General features: G+C 37.6%; 1 protein-coding gene across 1 annotated transcript; it reads left to right on the forward strand.

Moving 5' to 3' along the window:
* The first annotated feature begins 12,434 nt into the window (after positions 1–12,434).
* Positions 12,435–20,077, forward strand: Kcnv1 (potassium voltage-gated channel modifier subfamily V member 1). The gene is given in 5 exon segments (XM_032915177.1): positions 12,435–12,609; positions 12,983–13,976; positions 13,978–14,162; positions 14,974–15,503; positions 18,673–20,077. Coding segments are annotated over 4 exon segments (1,509 nt in total). The 5' UTR covers positions 12,435–12,609; positions 12,983–13,694; the 3' UTR covers positions 19,185–20,077.
* Positions 20,078–20,899: the final 822 nt, after the last annotated feature.

The following is a 20,899-nucleotide window of genomic DNA, read 5'->3' on the forward strand; positions in this document are numbered from 1 at the left end:
AATATCTTCCCCCATCAGTTAATAGTACAAAAAAAAAGAATATTAAAAGTTGAAAGGGAAGAAGACGAAGTAACATATAAAGGCAGACCTATCAGAATCACACCAGATTTCTCAACAGAGACTCTAAAAGACAGAAGATCCTAGACAAATGTCATATAGACCATAAAAAAATGCAGATGGAAGCCTAGACTACTATACCCAGAAAAACTCTCAACATCACAGGTGGAGGAATCAAGATATTCCATTAAAAACACAAAAAATTTAAACAATACCTTTCTATAAATCCAGCCCTACAGAAAGTACTTGAAGGAAAACTCCAACATGACGAGGGTAACGACACCCAAGAAAACTCAAGAAATTCATCATCTCACAACAAATCCAAAGGAACACACACACACACACACACACACACACACACAACCATCTCCAACAACAAAATAATAGGAAATAACAATCACTCATCATTAATATCTCTCAACATCAGTAGACACAATTCACAAATAAAAGGACATAGGCTAAAAGACGGGATACATAAAGTAAACAGGATCCATCTCTCTGCTGCACACAAGGTATTGTTTAAATTTTTGTGTTTTTAATGGAATATTTTGATTTCTCCATCTATGATGTTGAGAGTTTTTCTGGGTATAGTAGTAGCTCAGAATATATATTGAACCTCACACAAATATAGTGGGGTACTTTACCATTCTCACCAATGGACAGATGGCTGCCATCTGTAGATTTTTATGGTCTATATGACATTTGTCCAGAATCTTCTGTCTTTTAGAGTCTATGTTGAGAAATCTGGTGTAATTCTGATATGTCTGCCTTTATATGTTACTTTATATGAAACTGTAACAAAGACAGAAAGTATTTCATATAAGCAAACACAAAGAAAGTCACAACAGATACAGGAAGATTGGAATAATCCCTTGCAGTCTATCACATCATCACAGACAAAGGGTGGATTTCACAAACAACAAGAAGAACAGAAAGCCCATATACCCATGGAAACTGATCTCTACTCAATGATAAGTTGGTCAGGCAAGAAATTAAAAAATTGAAGACTTTCTAAAATTCAATGAAACTGAAGGCACAGCTAACCAAACTTAGGACACAAAGCAGTGCTAAGAGGAAAAGCCATAGCACTAAATGCATTCTTAAAGAAATTGGAGAGATTCCAATTAATAGGACACAGTAAATTAATAGGACACACAAAAGCTCTATAACAAAAAGAAGTAAACACACCCAGGAGGAGTAGACTACAGGAAATAGTCCAAATCAGGACTGAAATCAACCAATTAGAAACAACGAAAACAATGAAAAACAACAACAACAACAACAACAACAACAACAAAACCAAGAGGTAGTTCTTTAGAAAAATCAACAAGAAAGATAAACCCTTAGCCAAATTAAGTAAAAGCACAGATTCAGCATCAAACTTTACTATATAAGAAATGAAAAGTGAGACATAACAACAGAAATGGAGGAAATTCAAAAAATCATCAGATCTTCATACAAAAGCCTACACTGGACAAAAGAGAAAAATCTAAGTGGGTGGATTTCTAAATAGATAGCATGTACCAAAGTTAAATTAAGATCATGTAAACTGTCTAAACAGTCCCATAATCTCTAGGGAAATAGAAGCTGTTGTTAAAAACTTCCCATGCAGAATTTTCAAAGAAAGGCTCATGCCAATACTCCTCAAATTATTAGAAACAGAAGGAACAATACCTAGTTCATTGGATGAAGCAACAGTGACTCTACCACCTAAATCACAGAAAGAGCTAACAAAGAGAACATCAGTCCAATTTCACTTATGAATATCGATGCAAAAATATTCAATAAAATTCTCAAAACTGAAGAACAGACTTCATTCCAAAATGAGGGGATTGTAGAATATACAAAATCTATCAACATAATCCTCTAGATAAACAAACTCAAACAAATAAACTCACTTGATCATTTCAATAGATGTCGAAAAATCATTTGACAAATTTCAACATCCTTTCATGTTAAAGTCTTGAAGAGATCAGAAACCCATGGCACATACCTAAACATAACAAAAGCAATATACAGTAAACTAACAGTCATATCAAATTAAATGAAGAGAAACTTGAAGCAATTCCACTAAAATCATGTACAAGACAAAAGCTGCCTACTCCTACTCTCACCCTATCTATTCAATATAGTACTGTACATTAAAGCAATAGGCAACAAAGGGAGATCAAAGTGAGATCCAAATTGGAAAGATACAAATTGAGATCCAAAAGGTTAATTTATCACTATTTACAGATATATATGATAGTTTCCAGATATATATGATAGCCCCTTGGTGGCTTCCCATGGAGATCTCTGGTCCATCTAGGTACACTGGTTCAGGCAAAAGGGAAGGGCACTGTTTTGGCCACCTCTGCTGCTAGTGCTGCTCTTTTCGCAACTGTCACTTTGGTTGCTTGGACTGGGCTGAGCCAGCAGGAGACTGACTAGCAGGCGAGGGATGCAGGGGAGCTTCTGACAGTTATTTCAGGAGAGCAGATCACTTCCCCTACCAGCAGTGCTACAGCTCTTATGATAGAAGCTCTCAGAGGATGGAGTAATTCCGGCACACCTTTAATCCTTCTGAACTGGATTCTTAAATACAGTTTTGGGATGGGTCAGGGTCTGGCAGCAGGTACTTCCGATTGGTTTGGCCTGAGAGCTTGGGAGTACCTCATTTACATATTTGGGGGTTTGGTCCTGCTTCTTCCTGACTGATCTATCTTGAGCCTATGTGACTTGCTTGCGGTCATGCCCTCAACTGTGGAGGAGGGGCTTTGTGCATTGTCCTATGTGACCAATCTGTCTCAAACCTCTCTACAGGGGGTTGTGGCGGGCTGTAGCTACATGAGAGGCCTGATCTACTGAGAAACTAGAAATGCTCCTGCAATCCTTTTTAGAGTCCCCAGGGATTTGACCTATCTCAACCAGGAATCAGGGTACATTTCACAGCCCACCACTCTACAAGTACATATGAGTGACTCCCAAAATCCTACCAGAGAACACCTACAGCTGATAAACAGCTTCAGCAAAGCGGTTGGATATAAAATTTACTCAAACAAATCAATGGCCTTCCCTTAGACAAATGATAAACAGGTTTAGAAGGAAATTAGTGAAACAACACCCTTCACAATAGCCACAAATAGTATAAATTATCTTGGTGTAACTCTAACCAAACAAGTGAAAGATCTCTATGACAAGCACTTCAAATCCCTGGGAAAGAAATCAAAGAAGTCTCCGGAAGATGAAAGAAAAATCTTCCATGCTTATGAATTGATAGGATTACCATAGTGAAAATCACCATCTTACCAAAAGCAACACTCAAACTCAATGCAATCTTCATCAAAATGCCAACACAGTTTTCAGATATGGAAAGAGAAATTCTCAACTTCACACACACACACACACACACACACACACACAAATAAAATAAAAATCCCAGGATAGCCAAACCAATTCTGAACAATAAAAGAACTTTTGGGTGAATCGCCATTCCTCTCCTCAAGCTGTACTGCAAAATAATAGTGATTAAAAATGAAAAAAAAACACATTGTGTTGGTATAGAGAAATACAGGTGGATCAATGAAATAGAATTAAAGACCAAGAAATAAACCCACACACCTACAGTCACTTGATCTGAGAAAAAGAAGTCAAAATGATACTTGGGGGGGAAATCAACTTCAACAAATATTACTGGTCTAACTGGCAATCTGCATGTAGAGGACTGCAAATTCATCCATATGTATTACCCTGCACAAAGCTAAAACCCAAATGGAACAAGGACGACCTCAACGAAAAAACAAATATACTGAATCTGATAGAAAGAAACCGGGAAATCACCTGGAAATAATTGGCATAGGAGAAAATTTCCTGAACAGAACTTCAATGGCTCAGGCGCTAAGATAAACAGTTGATAAATGGGACCTCTTGAAACTGAAAAGCTTCTGTAAGGCAAAGGACACTGTCATTATGACAAATGACAACCTACAGATTTGGAAAAGTCTTTACTAATCCTATATCTAATGGAGGATTTATATCCAAAATATATATAAAAAACTCAAGACATTACACAACAAAAAAACAAATAACCCAATTTACAAATGGAGTACTGATATAGAACTATTAACATAATACACTATATAAACAAACTCAAAGAAAAGAACTGCATGATCATCTCATTAGATGCTGAAAAGGTCTTTAACAAAATACAACAACCCTCCATGCTAAAAGTATTGGAGAGATCAGAAACTTAAGGCCCATACCTAAGCATAGTAAAAGTAATATACAGTAAACCAGTAGCCAACATCAAACTAAATGGAGAGAAACTTGAAGCAAGCCCACTAAAATCATGGACAAGACAAGGCTGACCATTCTCCAAATACCTATTCAATATAGTACTAGAAGTTCTAGCCAGAGCAATTAGACAACAAAAGTGGATCAAAGGGATACAAATTATAAAGGAGGAATGCAAGATATCACTATTTGCAGTTGTATATATATACATAACCCCAAAAATTCTACCAGAGAACTCCTACAGCTGATAACTTCAGCAAATTGACTGGATATAAAATTAACTCTAACAAATCAGCTTTCCTCTACTCAAAGGATAAATGGGCTGAGAAAGAAATTAGGGAAACTACACCCTATGCAATAGTCAAAAGTAATATAAAATACTTTTGTGTGACTCTAATCAAGCAAGTGAAATATCTGTATAATAAGAACTTCAACTCTCTGAAGAAAGAAATCGAAGAAGACCTCAGAAGATGGAAAGATCTCCAGTTGCAGTAAAGTTAAAAAAGTGCTAGACCAGTTCCTGAGAGTTCCTACTCCACACGGATCCACATGCTCTTGCTATTTCTCTGTCAGTCACTTTCACACTGTGTCCTTGGTGGGTTGTTACTATGCCTGATACACACATCATGTTCAGCGGGCAGTGTTAGTGTGGCCGCATGCCACACTAGCCCCAAGCATTCTATAACCTACCACGGCTTCCTGTCAAGGATTTTGCTCACACTCCCTACAACCCAATTAAGTCATGACTCAACAAACTGGAACCCAACAATCAGATTTAGATGTTAATGCTCAATAAATAATACATCCACACAATTAACTTACAACCAATTGATAAAGATATAAACTGCCATGTAGATAAGATATAATTTGTTCATCTAGACATACAAAATCCTGTACACATCCATCCCTTAAGAGTTAAGAATATTCTTAACAACCTGTAAATGTACAGAGAGAAATCTTAACAAGTGCCTCCATGTTCTCTCTGCTGCTCTCCCTCTCGCTCCAGTCTCCTCTCCTCTCTTAAACTTTTTCATCCTGCCCATCCTTCCTTCTTGTCCAATGACAGGTTTCCTTCAATCCTGTAGCTGCCTTCACTTGCATAATGACATCAACCTACATCTCCCATGCTCATGGATTGGAAAGATTAATACAGTAAAAATTGCCATCTTACCAAAAGCAATCTACAGATTCAATGCAATCCCCATCAAAATTCCAACAAAATTCTTTACAGTGATAGAAAGAGCAATTCTCAAATTCATCTGGAATAACAAAAAAACAGGATAATGAAAACTATTCTCAAAAATTAAGAAGTTTTGCAGGAATCACCCTCCTTGTCCTCAAGCTATGCTGCAGAGCACTAATGACAAAAACTTCATGGTATTCGTTGAGAGACGGGCAGGTAGATCAATGGAATAGAATTGAAGGCCCAGAAATGAACCCACACACCTGTGGTCATTTGGTCTTTGACAAAGGAGCTAAAACCATCCAGTGGAAAAAAGACAGCATTTTCAACAAATGGTGCTGGTTCAACTGATGGTCAGCGTATAGAAGAATGCAAATTGATCTATTCTTATCTCCTTGTACAAATTTCAAGTCCAAATGGATCAAGAACCTCCACATAAATCCAGATATGTGGAATGTAACAGAAGAGAAAGTGGAGAGAGCCTCGAACACATTGGCACAGGAGAAAATCATTTTTTATAATAATCCTGATATAGCTGTTTTGATGCATTTTAAATACTGATCATCTTATGAAATTGACCATTTCCTAAATTTATTTTAAAAATTTTTTAAATTTATTTTATTTGCATTCTTTCACAAATAATTTGAGAATCACATTTTTGTTTTTCCCACTAACAGTTTGACAATAATTGACAAAATGATATTTATTTAATTATTCTCTCCATCATATCCTTTCTAATTTCTTTCAACCATAATACACACACACACACACACACACACACACACACACACACACACCAGTTGCTTTTCCTGGTTAATATATTTTGGATTTGTTTCATAAACCATTTATTTTATTTATTTATGTTATAGACAAAACTTTGGATTGGAAATCTCCAATAGAGTCACTTCTAGGCAAGACAGCCATTGCAATTATAAAGTCACAGCTTCAGATGCCTACACCAGGTCTTGACAAGATGGGCAGTCAGCACACAAGAATACACAGAGAAAAGTTTCCGATGGCCTTATGCCTTAGTACTGAGTTATTTGCCACTGGTGGATTTAAGGAGAGGAGGCTTGTTGCCCTCATTTCCATGATTATTTTTGTAAGCAGTAATAAAGCTGTCAGCCATTATAAAATTAAAACATCAGTTGCTTACTAAAGCAGATGAATTTGATCAAACAAAAATGAGAACAGATATGATAAATTTGTAATATTTGTCTTCCCCTGGATTCCTGCTTTTTTAGATTTCCGGGAAATCTGTTTGTGGGAGAACTGTGAGGCCATGTCTAAAACTGAGATGTCAATCAGATTCAATGGTGAGAGAAGCCATATGGCTGTCTGTATTTCCTATGTTGGAAGAGTGACAAATTTAACACCCAGTTACTACCATTAAATTTTTCTCTAATGTGTATAGAAAATATACACTGAAGCAAATGAATTCACCTCATGTTTTAAGACCTTGTCATGGTTTTGCATACCTAACACCTTAGCATTTGGGAGGCTGAGGTAGGGTGATTACTGAGAAACAGTGATGTCTTGAGACAAAGCTGTACCTAAGGCTCTGCAGAAGAGGATAGACAGATTGCAGGCGCTAGTAGATCAGGAAATTTGTTGTGAGTCTATGTCTGTGAATAACCTCAGAGGCTCCACACAGGAAATCTCCCCAGCATGACTACCTGAACATAGACAACAGTAGACATGGCAAAGTTGATAGGAGAAAGACCAAGAGACCTAAAACCTACATTAAGAGCTACAAGCAACGAATGAATGCAGCCAGAAGAAAATATTGTCTTCTCAGGGAAGAGCACACAGCTTGTTTATCTAATATCAAAAGGTCAATCTTGAAAGCATACATGCAAGTAACATAATATTGCCAATGGAGAAGATTATATTTAGAAATGTATGTACATGCATATTCACACAAGCATGTAACAACAATTAATAAAAACGGAGGCCATGAATTTGAAAGAGAGCAAGGATGGGCATATGGGAGGGTTTGGAAGGAGGTCAGTTAATGGGCAAATGATATAACCACCAAAAATAAAAGAAATAATTAAATCTAATCAAATCCATATTTTCATTCTTTATTACTGCAGAAAAGTACAAAAATGTGGGTCACAAAGTTGAGTGAAAAAAATTCTTGACTGAGTTTAAAAGGAAGTATGATCAGCCCATTTTTGTGTAATGAACTCAACAGAATATATTTTATTAAATCAGTGTTCTGTGTGCTGAAATTATGATAATGATGTTAGATATTAGAATAATGTGTTCCAAACAGTTTCACATTTCATTTAACATTAATATGAGGCTGGGCTTCTATATAGACATCTTAAACATTATTTTATATTTGATATTTTTATTTTTTTAATACCATGTTCAAATTGTATGAAGATACTACCTAAGGGAACATTAAACCACAACAATTACCCCTTTATTTAAGAAGAAATTTCATTGCTCCTTATGATATCTCTTCATTTTGTTCTTAGGCTATTTCTGGTTCCTCACTATTTGCTTGCAGAAATAATGACAGTTTGGCCTTCTTAGAATTCACCTTCAACTTGCCTGCATTGTTGATTTCTCATGCTTATGTTGCATCTGCTTCTAGTACTGTCAATGACATAGTGTGTGCGAAGCATAAAATATATGGAACATACAAATACATGCATGCATATCACTTATAGTCATGACCTCAGATTTTACAATAAATTTCTAGGAACAATTGCCAATCGATAAACTCTTCAAATTTCAGGAAAATAAAAGGAATACAGTATAAGAAAACCTTCATAGTATACTTAGGTCAAAGGTTTTCTTCTAATTCCTGGGTGAAACAACTTTGCTGCATTTCTTGATACTGAGATAAAACACTAGACAGAACAGAGAGGGCTACATAACACTTTACTGTTAATAGTCCAGTATTAAATAAAGGTCTATGCTTAATTTTATTACATCATAAAGGTCTATGCTACATTTTATTACATCTATGCCGTGTTCAGCTGATATCTCTGGAAGGCCTGCTCTTTTCTAAAGGGAGATGGAGCAGCAGTGGATATGGGGAGGGAGGATGCTGGGAAAATTTGTGGGAGTAAAGGGCAGGGAGGTGGTAGTTGGGATGTATTGCGTGAGAGAAGCACAAAGAAAAAGAAAAATACTAATAAACCATATAAGTTCAATGAGAAGTGCATTATTTAATGGCTTTTGATCTTTCAACATGAGGGATTCCAGTCAAGCTGAATAATGGGATTTTAATTGGAATGTTCAAGCTCAATGCTGGGTTCAATTAACAGCTTATGAGTATGAGGGGCACAGCCCTTGCCCTGCTTCTGCACCACGGCATCTAAATCTTGTTTATAAAAGTTTAAATTAAGTGTAATTACAGAATTAATCAGTGAAATAATAAGTGCCTACTCAACATGCCCTGCACAATCCAGGAAATTTCAACGTATGTCTTTGAAGATCCAAGTAGCATAATGCAAGTCATAAAACGAAAATCAGGCATCTCAGCTAGCACATTTAGAGAAAAAATTAGGTATTAAACTGTGAAATTAATGCATGTTATTTTGACCATTATATATGCCTTAATTATTTAGAGTAGAAAAATAAATACTTATATTTAAAATTATTTGTAGAAAAAAAAAAGATTTCCACTGATTCCTGCCTATTATGGTTCTATTTTTATAGCAAACCTTTTCAAATAAAACAGGTTTTAAATTGAGCAGAGTCAAATCTATATCTTCATCCTATGTAACAAATGGAAATTATTTTAATGGTCCCCTCTTTGTTTTATGTATGTAAAATAATAATAATAGTAATAATAATAGTAAAAATAATAATAATAATGTCTGTTTTGAAAGGTTTTTTGGTATATAAATGATGTCAGATAATGTCAGGTTCTTAGTGTGCTGCTTATCATACAGTAAATACTTGGTGAAGTGTGGGGGTGGATATCAGGAAACAGTCCTAAACATTAAAAATGTGGTTACACAGAAGAGTTTAGAGGAAAGAAATGGGAGAGGAAGTTGATGTCATTATATTATAATTGCAAAAATTAAATAATATATTTTTAAAAGTATCATTTCAAAACTAGATGAATGATTGGTAACATTTTCTATCTCATCTAATTTTAAAAGAAAAGCATACAATCATTTCTACTGTTTAACACATGAGGAAAATGAGACAACCTGTTAAGGTTATATGTCCAACACAATACAAAGCATGAATTAAACATGTACAGGTAGTAGCTATTTGTATCATGATATTATTGTCGTCATCACAATCCTCAGTGTATGCTGCCATCTCCATAACAGACTAGGCTATAAAAATGAGCTCTTGGGTTCTTCCAAAGATAATTGTCTCCCCTTGGAAGGAATCCAGAACAAACCCACATTAAGCTAAATTCTGCATTAGAGTGGGCTGTCATACAGTTGGGAGGATTTATTCCAAGCACCTAGAAGGCACATGAAAGATGAATACATAGAAGTCATCTGATTTCTTTTCCTTTCAACATATCCAAGTCCTGTGAAGGATAAGGGAATAAAAATCATTTTGGCCATAAACAAAGGCATTTTTAAAAGTCCATATCATTGACTTATCTGGTTGTCAACCCCTGCAAAATCAAATACAAGTCATCATGATGCATGGACTGTATGAAATGCTTTCTCTTTTGACAATGAATAATAAAATTTAAGAGAATTTCATGTAAACATAAGAGCCTAGATTGATAGGGTTAGAAAAAGTAAAAAAATAGAATTTTCCCGTTGCCTTTTTTAGAGCTTTTTATTCAAGTTTTTTTTTTATTTTTTCAAGTTTCCCATCGTATCTCCTTATCTAATTATAAAAACTGTGATGTTGAAGTATGTTGGATATAAACTAATAGTGATTGTATATTTTCTTAAATAAAACTTCAATGAGTTTAAATCATATCTCTGCATTATCATCTTAAAACATTAATATCAATACTAATTTCACAGGAACATTATGGTACATCATCTAGATGGATAACATAAACCAAGTATAAAATTAATGTGAATAATATTTTTCAAAAACCAAAGAAAATGATTTTATAATGGGATTTCCAGCATGATGAATTTTAGCATTTATTTTCACAGAGTCGTCAATTGAGTTGGACAATTTGAAGTCTGTCATGATGACAATGCCTGTCTCTCGTGCATTGTGAAAATTCACACACTTAGAAAATGGCTTTAGGCTTAAAAAAGTCATAATTGGTATGTCAGTATGTGTGGCATATATGTGATAGATGTGCACTGTGGAGTTTGTGTGTGCCGGTGTAGGCACAAAGACTATACAAGGACTTAGCCTCCATGCTTTAACATGCTCTGGCTTATTCCTTCCCTTGAGACAGGGTCACACTGAACTCAGAATTACACTGGTGTCCAACCAGCCCCAGTAGTTTCTCTTTCCCCTACACAGCAATGGACTTCCAGGCAAGCCACCACATACGGGTTCTCGAATTGTGAACCCAGGTCTCCCTGCTTGCAGAGCAAGTGCTCTTACTAACTGAACCATTTCTTTGTATCCTTAAGGATGAGGTTGATGAATATTGTTATTATTACTTCCTTAAGACACCATCACAACTGAGGGTCAGGGATCCGGCAATGTGACCCTCAGTCATTTTCCTTACCTAAAATAATGTAAAATTTTAGAAATTTCTTTTCTATAATCTGTAAGGCTAGTCTAGACCTTTAATATTGATCATAAAGCTAAATAAATCTATGAACGTGTGCCTCTTTTCAATGACTAAATCATCTGTAATTGAGATGAAGTTTTATCCTTAGTAAAAAAGGACACTATTAGCTTACATGATGTCTAAACATAATGATGAACTAGTTACTGGAATGATTCATATGTTCTGCTTGAAAGAGTTCTTTGGAGAAGTGAAAGTTAAGCAAATGCAAAGCTACTAATAGAACCATAACCTAGAAACTTCAGAGTTAAAGGGACTTACTGAAATTTCTCCTCAGTTCTTACAGGATAACTGAGAGCCTCACAAGAAGAAATTCTCATCTGTTTTCTTTATAATGCCGACAACGTCATTAACTCTGGCCCTTCATTAGAAACACAGGTAAGTCATCCTACCTTGATTTATTTGAAAATCAGTAAAAATTACCTTCTCCACATTTAACTTATGGAGGTATCCTCTGACATTACTATAGTTGAATATGAATTGAGTCTAAATCACTCAACTTCTCTTGCACTAAATGAGCACATGAATATCTCATGGTCCTGTTATAACAAAACAATATGCTATAATAGTAGAGAGCTTACAAAATTTCTTGGTATAAAGTTAGCAGCGAATAAATGTTTGCCCATCTATTTTACAACTTACAATATTGAAGAGGCACTAAAGTCCACATAGTAAATTACAACAAAAAGCCACCAAAGTTAGCTGGCAAAGTGAGACCTAAACAGCCAAGTGTCTGTCCCATCAATTGGAAAAGCTCTCCTCACTACAGTAAGCTTTATAGATTCCAAAACCACTAGGAAACCACAAAGTAGAGCAGGGTTCACTTTCCCTGGCAAACACTGGGAAGGGCAGATCATAAATGGTTGCCATGCATAATGATGAACCCTTCTCCATCAACATGAAGAAGTAGAATGTAACTGTACTAACCCTGCTTCCCAGCGCTTTACCACACTGAAAATGCTGGAATATTTTTGTGGACACAGATGGTGGGGAATGGAAATCAAATGCAGCAATTCTTCCGATGGATGTAATATTCAGTGTCACTAAGCACTCCTTTCCTCTCTGGTTCTCACCTCCCTACTTCTATTCTCTAAAGAAGCTGGCCACCTAGGCTGCTGGTTCCAGAGGAGTGCTGGGCAGGGTGGGGGTGTAACTTGCCACAGAATCCTGAGTCCAGGCCAGGAGCCAAGATGCAGAGAGGCAGAACAGGCAGCAAAAGCTGGCTAAGATCTGTATTGTGAGCAGTTTCTGGCTAAAAGCTCTGCTGTGAGCAGTTTCCATTCTTGACTGGTGAAGTCAAAATTCTCAACTTGTAGACCAGAAGGATTAAAGAATACTACATTATCCATTTTCGCTGCACTGGCTGAGCAACACCCAGGTGTGCCTGAAGTTGCAGGTGAGTCACTGTCATTTCTTCCCACTCCACCAGCCCTGTGTCCAACAGGTTGACTGGAGACACAGCTCTAAAAGGCCACTAGGCACTATGCCAATCTCACCTGATCTCCTGAATTTAGCTTCATCTTTAACTGTGGGGTCGCTGTTATTTAAACTCTTGCCTCAGCCCACGCTTGTTCTATTCCTTGTCTCTCTGCCTTTCTCTTTTTCCCTAAAGGGAGCGCCTCCCTTTGTGTTGGAGAATGTGCCCAGAATGTCTCTTCTGAGGAAACTTAGAAAGTGTGTAGTGTTCCTGTGGGGCACCCGGTGTGCTGAGCTCCCCTATTCTTAGTGAGCCACTGAACCTTCAACTAAAAGGATTATTTTTCAACTAGGAGCTGGAAACCTAAGGAAGAAGGAAATCTCGCATGAATGACAGATGGGAACCAGAGAGACGTGGGATGAAATCTTGAGTCGGGTACCCCAGACATGCTTTCCCATGTGTTCATAGCCCTAGAGAACATCACGGAGTGAATACCTTACAATAGATGAGGGAAGGCTATAAATCCTCAAGTTCAGACTCATTCTGCTATTGCCACCTGTTTCTGAACTTTTAGTCCCCTTTCTTGCACTTAGGGAGTCCTCTCTCTGCTTCTGTCCTCCAGATCTTCACATTCCCTCCCTTGCCCAACTCTGCCACCCAAAGCCACCAGCTTAAATCGACACACCAGGTAGGCTGGGGAGTGGGGGACTGGGAGTTCTGAATTACAAAGTTGAGGAAAGGCTCTACTTATATCTAGGAGGGGCCACCGGGACAGGCTGTGTGTCCTAGGCTGTTCCCTGCCTGATAGAGGCTTGATGGGTTCCCTCCACACGACCACTCCTGCGTTCCCAGCCTCCTCGCTCTACCGCGCACTCGCAGCTCCCTAGCGACACCAGCCACCAAGCTGGTGGAGAGAGTAGGGGTGCGCTAGTGGGAGGCTTCTCCCTCGGGAACCTGGGAGATCCCTGCCGCCAGCAGGGGCTGTGGCACCGCCCGCGCGGGGACCCACGCTTAGATCTAGCGCCTTCCCAACTTCGCAGTGCCTTCAGGCCAAGGCGGTCGGGATGGATCTGTCACCCCGCAACCGGCCGCTTCTGGACTCGTCCTCGCTGGACAGCGGCTCCCTGACCTCGCTGGACTCCAGCGTCTTCTGCAGCGAGGGCGAAGGGGAACCCTTGGCTCTGGGGGACTGCCTTACGGTCAACGTGGGAGGCAGCCGCTTCGTGCTCTCTCAGCAAGCTCTGTCCTGCTTCCCGCACACGCGCCTGGGCAAACTGGCCGTGGTGGTGGCCTCCTACCGCCGCCTGGGTGCCCTGGCTGCAGCCCCCAGCCCCTTGGAGCTTTGTGGATGATGCTAACCCGGTGGACAACGAGGCTTCTTCGACCGCAGCCTCAGGCATTCCGTTATGTCCCCACTATTATCGCACTGGCTGCTTGCACGTCATGGAGCAGCTCTGTGCGCTCTCCTTTCTTCAGGAGATCCAGTACTGGGGCATCGATGAACTCAGCATCGACTCCTGCTGCAGGGACAGGTACCAGCAGGGCGCGGCAGTTGGGCGGGAAGGGAGGAGAGGGTGGTAAGAAAGCCCAGGCAAAGACTTGAGGCTTTGTGTAAGCTTGTCTACTCCAACCCTGGGAATAGGTATGTCTACATTTTGGCTGTAAAGTAAATCAGCCCTAAAGTCAACTTGTGCATTGAACTTTAAAATAACAAAAACAAAAACTTCTTGCTCCATTTCTCCCAGAGGCTAATACTCAGATCTCTTGTGAGACTTCAGACCAGTCAGACTTGCAGTAAACATCTGATAATTTAATAGATGAGTCAGAAAAACTATGCCCCCAAAGATACATAAGAATGAAAGGTTTTGGTTTATTATCATTCATCAAACCTTGATTTTAACTGTGAAAACCTTGTTTGAAGGACCTCATTAATGTCCTGAAGCAGAGATCATTGCCTGGGTGACAATTATCTGATTTGATAGTGACTTACTCTTTCCTGTCATTCCTACCACTCCTTCATATATTTTTCTTTTATACACATGAACACTCCATGTGGGAAATTCATGTCCTTGTCACCAGAAAAATAAGTCACAAAAAACTCACTGATCTTAGGTTGCCTGCTAATGTATAAATCCATTTACATAAATTTCTACTATGAAAAGTGTCATTTTAAAAGTAGTAAGTCAGAAATCTGTCGAGGACCATCATGGAAAAATATGAACATATATTTCTATATTTTATTCATATATAAGTGTGAACTCTGTCAAATTTAATTCTCTTATACATGTGTGTGTGTGTGTGTGTTTGTGTTTAAATTAATCACAAAGTTGTCTTCTCTGAAAGATACTTCAGAAGAAAGGAGCTGAGTGAAACTCTTGACTTCAAGAAGGACACAGATGACCAGGAAAGTCAACATGAGAGTGAACAGGACTTCTCAAAAGGACCTTGTCCTACCGTCCGACAAAAGCTCTGGGATATTCTGGAGAAGCCTGGGTCTTCCACAGCAGCCCGGATCTTTGGAGTGATCTCCATCATTTTTGTGGCAGTGTCCATCGTCAACATGGCCCTGATGTCAGCTGAGCTAAGCTGGCTCAACCTACAGCTGCTGGAGATTTTGGAGTATGTGTGCATCAGTTGGTTCACCGGGGAGTTCATTCTACGCTTCCTGTGTGTGAAAGACAGGTGCCACTTCCTGAGGAAGGTTCCAAACATCATAGACCTCCTTGCCATCTTGCCCTTCTACATAACTCTTCTGGTGGAAAGCCTGAGCGGCAGCCACACCACCCAAGAGCTGGAAAATGTAGGACGTCTGGTCCAGGTTTTGAGGCTCCTCAGAGCTCTGCGCATGCTGAAGCTGGGAAGGCATTCGACAGGTATTCATATTTCACTGGTGCCCTTTAATTTTCCTTTTAACATAAGTTTAGATATATTGGCACAACACCCCTTCTATTCCTATCCATCTTTCATCTTCTATAAAAGGGAAAAAAATCTTCAAGATGCTATCATAAGCATATTCATTCATCATCTATCTTACACACACACACACACACACACACACACACACACTTTCTGTCCATAAGATATATATATATATATATATATATATATACCTTCTTCTCAAAGATCATATATAAACATATAAATGGCATATAAATTATATAATATAATAGGGCCATAAACTATTTGTACCTTCTATTTCCAAAAGTATTTCAGATGTATGGTATATATATATATATATATATATATATATATATATATATATATATATATTGACTGGAGAACAGAGTCAGGGCAGAAGAAAAATGGCCAGGTGTTGATGGCCTTCCACTTACTTTTGATGAATAAATAAAATTATTTTGTGTTAGAAGAAAGATATGTCAGTAATTAATGTCTTATTCAGCATTTTAAAATTATCTTGAGGGTTGGGGATTTAGCTCAGTGGTAGAGCGCTTGCCTAGCAAGCACAAGGCCCTGGGTTCGGTCCCCAGCTCTGAAAAAGAAAAAAAAAGAAAAAAAATTATCTTAAATTTTGAAAAATCAAATAAACATTCTCTAGAAAATATTCATATACAACATACAAACAAACACACACACACACACACACACACACACAAACTAATCTGTCACTAAAAGCTATAGCCAATGTCAAAGGAAATCAAACAGAGCAATTAAAAAAATTTTATTTTCTGAAAGTAGTGGTGCTCAGTACTAGGTTGTATGACTATTGAATATTCAAGGGTTATCAGAGTTCACTTAAAGAAAATGAGGATATTTCCACAAATTCATGACTTCAGGTCAGATTTTAGTACATGGAATAGTTTCTGATCCATGTATGTTAGCAGATATGCAAATATTTTGAGGTAGGTCATTTGGCATCCATATATATTTTGAGATACACTGGAGTAGAGTGCATAATAATACAACACAAACACATACAAATATGTTTACAGAGTACTGCTCCCATAAATATCCACAAAGATATATTTGAATGACCACTGTAAAAATGGTGGTAGCTATGTCTCCTTATTAAGACAGGGAGTAATTAACCTGAGTTTTTGTTTTACATCTCTATAATTAAAACTCACTCTGCAGAATTCTAGTCATGTATTTTCCTAACTAGTCTTACATTCCAAGGATGTGATAATGGGGTTTCCAAGAAGTTTTACAAGTAACACTCTTTGTTTCCTGACACAGATAATGGGATGCTTTCTTTGAGTATTTATAAACTCTTCACAGGATTCAACTTATAAAGCACTGGGAGCTACATTTTTTCAAAAGAAAGGAAAAAGGAAATAATAGTAATCCCCATAGTGTCATCTCTTCAAAAGTTTTCAGTTCTACAGCAAGTGCAGCTAACAAAGCTTCAATTTAAAGTGTATGAAAAATGTATGAATATGTGATAGATTTATGTCAGGGATAAGATTTACAAAATATAGCCACAGCTACCGTAAGACCCAACATATTTGAAACTTCTGTTGAGAGATATTACATAATTATGGTTAGGATCCCTCACAGTCTTGGTATAAATCCTGGCTTTGTACCTTTGTACTACATATGTTAGCCCTGTGAATATTATTTCTGAGCATTATCTAAGAAACATATGAATATAGCATTTATCTTTAAATTAAATCAGTTTCTAAGCACTATATTTCTCATCATATAGTGTCAATTTATTTCTAAACTGTCATTCCACATAGACACATCCAAGACAATTTTGTAACAAGGTAGTATAAAGTTATTCTGAAAGACATATGTTTTAAGGTAAACCTCAAAATCAACATGCATTCTTCTTTACAAATAGATGATATTAAGGCTTTTATCTCAATATTTGAAGAGCCAACTACAAAATAGGTAGATTATGGGTTATATTCTAATGGATTTCAAATAATCCCTAAGGGGGAGTATGAATAAAAATTATTCTAAAAAGTATTGATTTGGGCTTTCAAGGCAGTTTTTTTGTGTGGTCATGTTGTGCCTTCAAAACAGAAACTCTTGGAAACATTTCTCTAACCTCGGGGAAGACATTTCACTGGTTATTAAGTCCTGGTTTATAGTAGGTTCTTGTTGCTCTTCTTGGTACCTAGGCTTTTTATAGGTGGTACTGGAATTCCATAAGCCTGTGACTCCTCAACGTTGGTAAATTCCTCACCTCCCTTCATTACTATGCCTTTTGGCAATGTAAGATTTTGTTACTTAGCTTTATCCTTACATAGAAGCCCAAATATCATATGATCAAGGGTAACAAGAATTAGAATTTCAATTGGTATTCTGGGAATTCCAGAACCTTGTTTACACTGGTAAGAATATGTTTTGGATATACATGTGAAGCAAGTGTTGCCACTGGTGCCTAATTCATCCTGCTGTTTGAATTTATTGCCATGGAATACAACCTTCCTCTGGCTTTCAGGCAGTGAAACATCTGATTGTATTAAGCTTTGTTATGAGTAAGAAAATAAGACATAGGAGCAAGCAGAGCTCTGAGTTCAAGGCCAGCCTAAAGAGTGAGTTCCAGGACAGCCAGGCCGTGTAAAGAAATCCTGTCTCAAATAAAAAAAATCAAACAAAATAGAGAAAAAGATAATAAAAGAAGACACAAAAATATATAAGAACACCAGCAAAATGCTGTTAAGCAGAAGAGCTGGCATGACATGCTAAAAGTCAGGTTTGACCAAGTGAGTCTTCCACAGGCACCTCTGCAAAGGGCCTTCACCACATGAAGTAATGAACTCATGTAAGACAGTTTCTGCCTGTCTTTCAGTCTCATAGTTAAAAAGTCAGAAATAACATGATCTCAGTTATTATACAAGTAAATGAATGAATGTATGTAACAGTTGTCTTTATCCTTCCAAACCTGCCCCCACCAAGAACACTCTAAGCTTTCTGGAACCAGAGGTCATAATTTCGTCTTCACTGTGTCCCCAGAGCATGGCTCATCATATTAGTTATGCAGAACATGCATGTGGGTGGATTGCAAGGAGGGAGAAGGGAAGGAGAGAAGCAGGAGAAGGATGAGTATGCCTGACAGCACCTCTTCTCTTGCAGGCTTGCGCTCACTTGGGATGACAATCACCCAGTGCTATGAAGAAGTCGGCCTACTGCTCCTGTTTCTATCTGTGGGAATTTCTATATTTTCAACAATAGAATACTTTGCAGAGCAAAGCATTCCTGATACAACCTTCACCAGTGTTCCTTGTGCATGGTGGTGGGCCACAACATCCATGACTACAGTAGGATATGGGGACATTAGACCAGACACCACGACAGGCAAAATCGTGGCCTTCATGTGTATTCTATCAGGAATCCTTGTCTTGGCCTTGCCTATTGCCATTATTAATGATCGCTTCTCTGCTTGTTACTTCACCTTGAAACTCAAGGAAGCAGCTGTGAGACAGCGTGAAGCTCTCAAGAAGCTTACCAAGAATATAGCCACTGACTCATACATTAGTGTTAACCTGAGGGATATCTATGCCCGGAGCATCATGGAGATGCTTCGATTAAAGGGCAGGGAGAGAGCGAGTACTAGAAGCAGTGGTGGAGATGATTTCTGGTTTTAAGTTTACCTTCAACTTATTTACAAAACCTATGTAGATTTGACTGGATTGATGAAGCCTTGCTGCTATGGCTATCTGTATACTGATTATGATTTTCTTGACCACTTATCTTCTTTCTGGTGTATTTTCTAGAATATTTAACATCTTCTATAGCATCTACTGATTATTTTAACACACATGTCTTCAACGTAGCCAATTAATACAACCAAAATCAATTGGGAAAAGAACACGTATCTGAATTTTGAAGTATCAATTAATATGATTTCATACATCAAAATTTAAAGAATCATGTGTCATTATTCTTGGGCTTTCAGCAGTGATGTTTTCTGCTTTTTCATGGAAGTAGAACTGCACAGTCCATGGGGAGTTGGGGCAGTGAGCATTTAAAAATACACAGTGCATCTTTTTGCCATTTAAAGATATTCTACAAATAAGTTACTTCTTTCTCTATCAATTAAAACTATTGAGTATAAATATTAGCTTTGCAATCAAACACTTAAGCTTAGTAGCCATAGTGAGTACCTCATCTTCCATCAAGTGCAAGTCACTGGTTCCAACTGGACAGAGCTTTACCCTTCAACAGTCCATTTGTAAGTGGAAGCCTCAAACTGCTGAAGAGTACAGTAGGTGAGACTTCAAGTCCCTGGACAATTTCATTATCCCAGCTGAGTGTGATGTGTGAAGAAGAACGCAGCATAGCTCTCTGGGAAAATTAAATGATTTATAAAACATTTCATTATGGATGAATTATTTAAGCTATGCTTTCAAAGTCATGAATATGGAAAACTAAAGTAGTAAATTTATTCACCAAAAAGATTAGATAGTCTTTTCATATGTGGAAATATGTTGGATGACATCATTAGTTGAACTCAAAGAACTTTTTATTTGTTAAAAAATTGTGAGAAGCTTTCTGACTGTTGAGGTAAATAACAGATGTTCAGATATCACAAGCACTTCTTTGGTATTTATGGGAATACAACAATACCTAGATGTTGTGGCATATAATTAAAGCCAAAATTTTTAAAACTAAGAAACAACCCTGTTTCTAAATATTATAGTAAATAATACTTTCAAAAGCTTAACAAAGGATTCCCTTATTGCCTACTTTCTTGATGTATGAAATAAAATTCTATAGATAGATAGATAGATAGATAGATAGATAGATAGATAGATAGATAGATAGATAGATGGATGGATGATTGGCTCTGGGATAGAAATGTTACTCTTCCTATTTATAAAACAAATATACATGAAATGCATACATGCAGAATAACTGCAATATTAAAACTTCACTTAGAATACAATTAGGAAAAGACACTTAGAAGAAATCATAGCTGACATGGATGGTAATAAGCATTGAATAACAGTTTTCTTTAAATCCTGAGGTGGTAAGGCAAGGCTCAAATCTTAGCACACAGAAAGCTCAACCAGAATATATGTAAACCTGTGACCAACTCGACTGCATAGCACATTCTAGGTCAGCTTAATTCAAATAGCAAGTGCAAGGAAACCTGGACTACATAACAAGCTCAAGGAATGGTAAGAACCTGTCTCAAAAAGAAAAAGATAATCCCTTGTCCTAATATATGGCTTGATAATTTGTAATGTACTGTTGATGTGTGCCTGCATATTTCACCAAGTGTATTTAAGGCATCTTGCTATATTACAAACTACCAACCAAGCAAGAAAGGTGCCAATCATTTGTGAGATGCCATGGT

Source organism: Rattus rattus, chromosome 1 (assembly GCF_011064425.1).
Source record: "Rattus rattus isolate New Zealand chromosome 1, Rrattus_CSIRO_v1, whole genome shotgun sequence".
NCBI classification, from domain to species: Eukaryota; Metazoa; Chordata; class Mammalia; order Rodentia; family Muridae; genus Rattus; species Rattus rattus.